The 9,223-nt window shown below is 35.7% G+C and overlaps 2 protein-coding genes across 2 annotated transcripts; both read right to left on the bottom strand.

The window, feature by feature from the left end:
• Nucleotides 1–536: 536 nt before the first annotated feature.
• On the bottom strand, nt 537–1,776 carry LOC145557805 (uncharacterized). Its single transcript, XM_081618985.1, has 3 exons — nt 1,348–1,776; nt 1,002–1,235; nt 537–722 (listed from the first exon to the last, which is right to left on the bottom strand). Exons 1-3 carry the CDS (start codon nt 1,702–1,704, stop codon nt 537–539), a joined length of 777 nt encoding a protein of 258 aa, XP_081475111.1. The 5' UTR covers nt 1,705–1,776.
• Nucleotides 1,777–7,601: 5,825 nt separating this feature from the next.
• LOC145557804 (F-box/LRR-repeat protein 25-like) lies at nt 7,602–8,552 on the bottom strand. The gene has a single exon (XM_081618983.1). The coding sequence runs from the start codon at nt 8,550–8,552 to the stop codon at nt 7,602–7,604; it is 951 nt and encodes a 316-aa protein (XP_081475109.1).
• Nucleotides 8,553–9,223: the final 671 nt, after the last annotated feature.

Raw genomic sequence — 9,223 nt, 5'->3', positions numbered from 1 at the left:
AACGTGAAATGATTTTGGCACACCCTAATTGATTTTGACACACCTTTATATGAGAGCACAGTTTTCAATGCTCTTCTCACATAGGAGTGTGCCAAAATCAATTAGTGATGTGCTGAACTCAATTTCCGAACTAACTAATTGCAAGTGTTAAATTTCTTTCATAAGCTACGAGTTATTGCTCGATTACATGGGACAAAAAGCTACAAGTATTTATCTTTGTGAGGTTGTTCATTCTAGATGTTTACTTTAGCTTAACTAGTTATACCATGCACTAAACTTCATTCCTAAACCCTGTCTTGGTGGTTAAATTCATACAAACGTTTCAAACATTCATTCATATTCTAAGTGAAAATATACAATATCAAAATTATTAAAACCCAACCCTAGCTAATTTGTGAATACATTCATAGTCCAATTTGGTAAAAGGTGAGTAAAAAAAAAAAAAATTTGGTAAAAGGAACTAAGAAGTAGTTCCAAACTAAACTCAAGTACTCAACGCTTGTTGACCTTTATTGGCTCACTGAAAATCCACAAGTTCAAAACCCTACATTGAAGAACATTTCCATGGAATCATCATCATCAAATCCTTCTTTTTTTTCGATGATCTTCAATGCATGCTGCCAACAATTGATAGGAAGATTAGATGCATAGCAACCACAGTTGTTTGTGCTGCTTTCCATTGGCTCCGTGTACACGAACCGAACAATAACATCGAAAGATGACTGAAACAATTCACAAATATGAGATCATTATAAGGAAGTTTCCACACAAAATAAACTCCAAGCTAAGCTACTTTCATAAAATCTTTACAACACGATAATTTAATAAAAATGATTACAATATCTGAACCAAATTACTTGCAACACTATGATTGAATACGCTTGATTTTATATATTTGCCCAATAAAAAGATCAAAGTGAGGTGTGTAAATAGTGCAATATCAAAACGATAACAGAGAGACTACTTAAATGAAAGTATAAATCCAACAGCGAAGTAAATACCACTATTTCGGGTGGAGATGAAAATCGAATACTATCTAGCTGAGGGAATAGCCAAAGTAAAGCATCCATGATCACTCCAAGTGGTGGCGGCGGCGACTCAATGTAAGTCGTCATTTGTTTGAGTTGCTCTGGCGTTGGTGACCCAAAATAAGTTACTACTTTCAAATGCTTCACTTGATAAAGAGGAGAAAAATAGCTATGGCTTTGTCTCATTTCCATCAACATCATCAAATCCTACATAAAATTAGCACAAAAAAACCATTAGAAAAAACATTTAATTAGGAGCAAATTAAATCATAACTAAAGCTCATATATATTTCTCCTTGATAAGAAACATAATTAGTACCTCGATTCTCAAGTTTCGTAAGGTCAGATGCTTGGAATTTCCGAATATGTCTAGCATTGCTAGTAAATTGGCATGCACTATCTTAGAGAATCGGTAGCAAGCAAGCTCGACGAAACTACATGGACTAATTGTAGGCCTTCCAACAAGATTAAGAACAATATATCCTTCATATTTAAAGTGACATAGGTTGGGACAATCCATCACAACACATTCCAAGCTTCTGCAATTGTATAGTATCAATGTCTTTAGATGTTCTTGAGCAATCTTCACATGCCTCAATTCATCGCAATACTTAATCTCTAAGACCTTAAGGTTATCAAGTCTTGAGAGATTCGAGTTCAGCCATTCATCAGTCATTGAATAAGAAGTTGTTATATGTAAGTGTGTCAAACGTTTACACGAATCTAGACGAAGTAAGTCTAGCCGCCTCTTTTCAAGGCACACAATATTCAGAATTTCAAGATCACTCATACACAATGCATTTTGTACTAGAATTGTTGAGTAATGCTCTAAGTCAGCAAAAGGTCAAAGTTGTTACAACAACTTTTGCCACGTCAGAATGCAGTTGGAAGGGTAACAAAAGTGTGTTACAAGTTTTCCACCTCAGCTTATTTTAATAAATGCTAGCTATAAATAGCTATGCAACTTGTACTGCTATTCATTTTCATTTCATTTTCAACTCTCTTAAATTCTCTCTGTAATTTTCCTTTCTTTAGTTTTTCTTCTTCTTTCTTATTCTGTAAGAAACTTTTTCCTCTATTAATAAGAAGCTTAGTTCTAGGTCCTGAGCTGAACTTCTACGGATGCAGCAGTGATGGCAGAAAATCAAGGTATCCTGTTCTACTGTTTTGCTTAGTTCTATTCTGCTACTTTGTTCTTGCTGCGAATTTAACATGGTATCAGAGCGGGTTTTCCGAGTACGATTTTGGTAATTTTTCTCTTGATTTCTGCATATTTTCTGAAGTTTTGGAGTTCGAATTGAAGGTTTCTGGAAGTTGATTGAATTTTCTTGGATTTCTTTGCTTGAAGCTGTTTTTGGAATTACATTTGGTGTTTTTTACGAATTATTCTGGAGTTTTGTGGTGTTGAGATTGTTGCGATTGCGTTTTATTTGCTGGTTAAGAATTTGTTGAAAGGTTGATTACTGGATTCTTGATTTGTTTGAAGTTTTGGTATATTTTCGCAATCTGAGCTGTGTTCTGGATTAATTTTTTGGAGGATTGAAAGTTGTTTTTGATTTGCTGGATTTGTGAATCATTTTTTTTTCGGATTAATTGAGATATCTGGATTTTCTTGTGAGGTAATCAAGTTGATTTGTGGAATTTAATATCTGAATTATGGCTGCTAATGAAGGCAATAGAATTGTTGAATTGACACAAGATCCTAGCACAGTATATTACATTCATCCATCTGATAACAACAATTACAAGTTCATTAATGATGTTTTTGATGGAGAGAATTACAGTTCCTGGAAGAGGTCTATGATTATAGGTCTTTCTACTAAGAATAAGATGAGTTTCATTGATGGAACTCTACCTAAGCCTCAGCCAACAGATGTTACTTATAAGGCTTGGATAAGATGCAACGATTTGGTTGTTGGTTGGATTTTAGGAGTTCTTGGTCCTATAACTAAGAAGTCAGTGTTCTTCTATAAGACAGCTAGAGATATGTGGCAGGATCTTGAGGAACGCTATGGTCGTGTTTCTTCTGCACAACTATATGCATTGCAAGAAGAGATAAATGAGGTCAAGCAAGATTCTGATGAAATAGCAGAGTATTTTGCTAAGCTAAAAGTTCTTTGGGATGAATTAGATGATACCAGCCCTATGCCTGTGTGTGAGTGTAATGGTTGTAGGTGTAACCTTACTGCTAAATTCTTGAAGATACAGCAGGATCAAAGGTTGCTTAGGTTCCTTATGAAGCTTAAAGATGGGTATCAGCAAATTAAATCAAAAGCAACATCTTAATGATGCATCCTCTTCCTCAAATGACTGTGGCCTATAGGATGCTCCTGCAAGAACAGAAGCATAAAAAACTCAGTGATTTAACAAGCTTTCATGAAATAGTGTCTTTTGGAGCAGATAGGAGAAGATAATATGATAATCACTCCAGGTTTGGTAATTCTCATAATGGTGGATATGGTTCTTACAACCAGGGCAATAACAAGGGAAATTATTATAGTAGTGGAAGTTCTGGACAGGGTTCTCATACTGGGAGACAGAACATTGGTTTCAAGAGAAATCTTAATCTGTTTTGCACACATTGCAAACTGTCAGGTCACACAGTTGACAGGTGCTTCAAGCTCAATGGTTTTCCACCAGATTTTAAGCATAATCCACAGAGAAAATTTGCTAATATGGCTCAAGGTGAAGATGCTATGGATGACATGAATATGCAAGAAGACATTGTCACAGCATCTTTCACCAGAGAAGAGTATGCAAGGATCATGAGTGCAATGGAAGAACAAAGCACAGATGCTAAGAGTCAGTCTCAGAACAACTCTTATTCAGAGGAGAAAAACACAAGCAGTGCCTACTTTGCAGGTAAACTCTGCCTCTTTTCTCACTCTAATCTAGGCTGGATTATTGATAGTGGTGCTACAGACCACATATGCCATGATTTGAAACTGTTTGATTCATATACAGTCCTATATAGTGATGAAAATACAATAACTATACCTGATGGTACTGAAGTTCAAATAACTCATATAGGAACTGTCAAGCTTAGTCCAACTATCTTGCTAAGAGATGTTCTATATGTTCCTGACTTCCAATTCAACTTGATTTCTGTTCACAAACTGTCTAAGGATATGAAGAGTAATGTCATTTTTACATCTGATAAATGCATTATACAGGATCAAGTTTTGAAAAAGGAGATTGTTCTTGGTAAGTTGAAGTCTGGTCTTTACTATGCTGTGGAACATAGTCAGTCAAATCCTGGTTTGCATCCTCAGACAGAACAACACTTAGCCACTGCAGCAGCTGCTAGTTCTATTTCTTCTAACCAAATAGATGATAGTGTCAAGTTGTGGCATCTAAGACTAGGTCATATGCCTTTTGGTCAAATAAAGCATGTAATTCTTCTTGTAAGCCAGAAGGGCATACCAGACAATATTTGTCAGATATGTCCCAAGGCCAAACAATGTAGGTTACCTTTTCCTACTAGTGTAATAAAGACTGAAAAGCCCTTCCAAATGATTCATGTTGACATTTGGGGGCCTTACAAACACAAGTCTTATAATGGAAATACTATGTTTTTTACCATAGTAGATGATTTCAGCAGACATACTTGGGTGTATTTGATCAAATTAAAGTCTGATGCTGTTGAAATTTTAGAAAATTTTGTTATCTTTGCTGAAAAACAATTTGACTGTTCAGTGAAATGTATAAGGACATACAATGCAAAGGAACTATGTGAAGGAAAAATTCTGGTTTTATATAACAAAAAGGGTATTGAACATCAGACCAGTTGTAGTGGAACACCACAACAAAATGGAGTGGTAGAGAGAAAACATAGACACCTTCTTGAGACTGCTAGGGCTCTCTATTTTCAGTCCAAATTGCCTGAGAAATATTGGGGAGAGTGTGTTTTGTGTGCAGCACACTTAATAAATAGGATGCCCTTGCCTGTTCTTCATCATATTTCTCCTTATCAAATCTTGTTCAATAAACCACCTAACTTGGATCACATTAGAACCTTTGGTTGCTTATGTTATACTTCAACTTCTAAGGTAAACAGGTCCAAGTTTGACCCCAGAGCTAATTCTTGTGTCTTCATTGGCTATAGTCCAACACAAAAAGGATATAAAGTTTTGCATCTGTCTGATAATTCTGTCACTGTAAGTAGAGATGTTGTTTTTCATGAGCAACATTTTCCTTTCCATATTTCATCTTCTACCACTGAACAACCTTTTCAGTTTTTTGTTCCCACACAAAATAGTTCACATATATTCATTGATCCTTTCATTGAAGCATATCCTGATCCTTGTCCTGTTCCCAATCCAATTCCTGTTCCCAACCCTATTTCAACACCAGATATTTCTTCTACATCTTCTTCATCACATACTTCTTCCAATAGCCTTTCAGAATCTTTCAATACCTCTCCAGACTTTTCTTCTTTACCCCCTAATACTATCCAAGATACTACAGCTATTCTGTCAGACCAACCAGTACACCAAATAGAATCCTTACCTCCCAGACCAAGAAAACCACCACACTGGATGGGTGACTACTTATGTCATGCTGCTGTAAAAAAGGTTACTACTGCTCACTGTGCAACCTTGTTAAATTTAACAAGGTATCTAAGGGTCACAAGGCTTTTGTTGCTACATGTTCTGCCTTGACAGAACCCAAGTCCTACAGTCAAGCAAAATCTGATCCTAACTGGGTATCTGCTATGCAAAAAGAGTTGGATGCTCTTATGGTTAATAACACTTGGGAGCTAGTGGATCTTCCTCCTAACAAAAAGCCAATTGGGTGCAAGTGGGTTTACAAAATCAAACTGAGAGCAGATGACACAATTGAAAGATACAAGGCTAGATTAGTGGAAAAGGGTTATACACAGAAATATGGTGTAGATTATGAAGAGACTTTCTCTCCTGTTGTTAAAATGGCAACAGTTAGAGCAGTCATTGCCTTAGCAGCTTGCAGGGGTTGGAGTTTGTTTCAGTTGGATGTGAATAATGCCTTCCTCCATGGTGATCTGCATGATGAGGTTTATATGAGAATACCTGAGGGATTAGATGCTGTTGATGGGAAAGTATGCAGGCTTACAAAGTCCCTTTATGGTCTAAAACAGGCATCAAGGCAATGGTTTGCCAAATTACATGAAGAACTGCAAAAGCAAGGGTTTGTTCAGTGCAAAAGTGATGCTTCCTTGTTTATGAAGAAGATTGATTGCAAAATCACAATAGATGCAGTATATGTTGATGATATTATATTGACTGGCAATGATCAGTCAACTATTCAGAATCTTAAGCAGCACTTACATGATACTTTTAGTATCAAGGATTTGGGAAAACTCAACTATTTTTTGGGCATAGAAGTTGGATATCAGGAAGATGGTATTGTTCTCTCACAAAAAAAGTTTACAAAGGAGCTACTTTCAGAATGTGGTTTGTCTGAGTTCAAGCCTGTTGTCACTCCTCTGCCAGTGAATCTAAATCTTCAAGCATCTGAAGGCACCCTTCTTTTCTGATCCCTCCTTATACAGAAGCCTGGTTGGCAAGTTAAATTTCTTGACAAATACAAGACCAGATTTTTCATACACTGTTCAGACTCTGAGTCAATTCATGCAGAAACCAAGAACTTCACACCTCTCAGCTTTGCATCATACTCTGAATTATGTTTCTGCTACAGCTGGCCAAGGGATATTACTCAGAGCTGGTGATCAGATTAAACTTCAAGCTTTCTCTGATTCTGATTGGGCTGCTTGCCCTGATTCAAGAAGGTCAGTTACTGGTTATGTACTTCAACTTGGACAGTCACCCATCAGCTTGAAATCCAAGAAACAACCCACTGTGTCCAAGTCTTCTTCAGAATCTGAGTATAGGGCTATGGCAAGTGCATCTGCTGAAGTGACATGGATGGTGAGATTACTCACAGAACTTAGAGTGTCAAATTTACTTCCTGTGGTTCTGCATTGTGACAACCAGTCAGCAATTCACATTGCTAAGAACCCAGTCTTCCATGAGAGGACTAAACATATTGATATAGATTGCCATTTTACCAGGGAAAAGATCTTAGAAGGTTTGATTCAACTTACATATCTTCCCACCTCTTTTCAACTTGTTGATGTTCTGACTAAAGTGCTTCCTTCTGCTCAGTTTAAGGATCTGCTATCCAAACTAGGCATGACACAGTCCCTGCCTAGTTTGAGGGGGGCTGTTGAGTAATGCTATAAGTCAGCAAAAGGTCAAAGTTGTTACAACAACTTTTGCCACGTCAGAATGCAGTTGGAAGGGTAACAAAAGTTTGTTACAAGTTTTCCACCTCAGCTTATTTTAATAAATGCTAGCTATAAATAGCTATGCAACTTGTACTGCTATTCATTTTCATTTCATTTTCAACTCTCTTAAATTCTCTCTGTAATTTTCCTTTCTTTAGTTTTTCTTCTTCTTTCTTATTCTGTAAGAAACTTTTTCCTCCATTAATAAGAAGCTTAGTTCTAGGTCCTGAGCTGAACTTCTACGGATGCAGCAGTGATGGCAGAAAATCAAGGTGTCCTGTTCTACTGTTTTGCTTAGTTCTATTCTGCTACTTTGTTCTTGCTGCGAATTTAACAAGAATATCACAAGAAACTTTTAATTTCTTAATACTACACGAATTGGAAAGTCGAAAATTCACACATCCCATTGGAAGTTTAGAACTCATCAAATCTCGCTCTTCTAATGAGCCAACATTAGACAAAACTAGCAACCCATCATCAAATAATTCACTACGAACATACTCCAAATAGTGAAAATTTGTTGCACCATCATCCATCACAACACTTGCCAAGTTACGATTATACTTAAGAACGAGTTCTGTTAACTTCGAAACCCCAACAAGGTTAAGATATGTGAGGCCATCACATCGCTCAAATCTTAACCACTTGATACAATTACAACCCGCAATCACTTTATCGATCTTAGATTGCTCGATAGTGATTGAGATAAGAGACAGTTTTTGTAAACGACACGTAACGATGGTTGCTAGGCAAGGCTCGATAGATGACGGTAGGTAATTGTTATAAATTTCTAATTCCGATAACATTGGCAGTGTCGAGACAGAGCTTATAACAAAGTCATTCGAGTTAAAATCAAAATCCAAAAAGATAGAAAGAGATAAATTCTTAACCTTAAGTCTAGGTAGAAATTCAGCAATGTCAGGGCTAAACGCGGCCAACAATGGATGTATTCGAAGCTTAAGATTTGGGATCGATAGCTGATCATCACCTAAAAAGTACCTGATTCTTCTAAGAGTGTTATCAAGGAAATGTAGGTAACACGAGATGGGGTTGTGCGATGTCGTCAAGTTGTCGTAGTATTGATCATATGATCTCCACAACTCGGGAAAATACGAGTTTTCGATGTTGAACCAATCGAACCTCCAAGTTGTCGATAATAAGCTTGTTGCAATGGCTTGTTTGTAAGGTAAAAAGGAGAGTATGTGTTGCCTTATGTGTTTTGGTAACTCGCTAATTCGATCTTTTTTCGAGATATCCATTGAAGAGTAATTAATTAGACCTTTCAATATCAAGGGAAGGAACGATATAACTTATGATCAATAGAATTTGAGGAATGGGGATTTGGGAGATTGCGGTGAATTGACTCTACAATTATATTACAGATTTAAAAATATTTTCATATTTTTTTAACCTAATATTTACTAAATTATTTTCTTTAATGTTATAATTATTTTTATACTACTAAGGCCCGTTCACTTCATCTTATTTTTGCTGAACAACTAAAATTATTTTTACTGAACTTAAATTATTTTGCTGAACTTAAATTATTTTTACTGAACTGAAATTATTTTTGCCGAATTGAAATTATTTTTACTGATTTGCTATTATATTTCTTCTTTAAGTTTACTGATTTTTACTGAACTTAAATTATTTAAACTGAACTGAAATTATTTTTGCTAAATTGAAATTGTTTTTATCGAAGTTAAATTATTTTAACTGAACTGAAATTATTTTTGCTGAACTGAAATTGTTTACTGAACTAAACTTATTTTTACTGAACTGAAATTATTTTTACTAAATATTTTTTTTAAGGAGAAGTGAATAGGGCCTAAATTTGATTGAATTGGTTGAGTTGGTTTTAATAGAATTGTAAAAGTCAAACCTTAAGATTTGTTTTGGATATGTAAGACTCAAATTATAACATAGAAAA

This window comes from Chenopodium album, chromosome 9, assembly GCF_948465745.1.
Source record: "Chenopodium album chromosome 9, dcCheAlbu1.1, whole genome shotgun sequence".
In the NCBI taxonomy this organism is placed as follows: domain Eukaryota; kingdom Viridiplantae; phylum Streptophyta; class Magnoliopsida; order Caryophyllales; family Amaranthaceae; genus Chenopodium; species Chenopodium album.
This window is presented reverse-complemented; position numbering and strand designations above follow the sequence as displayed.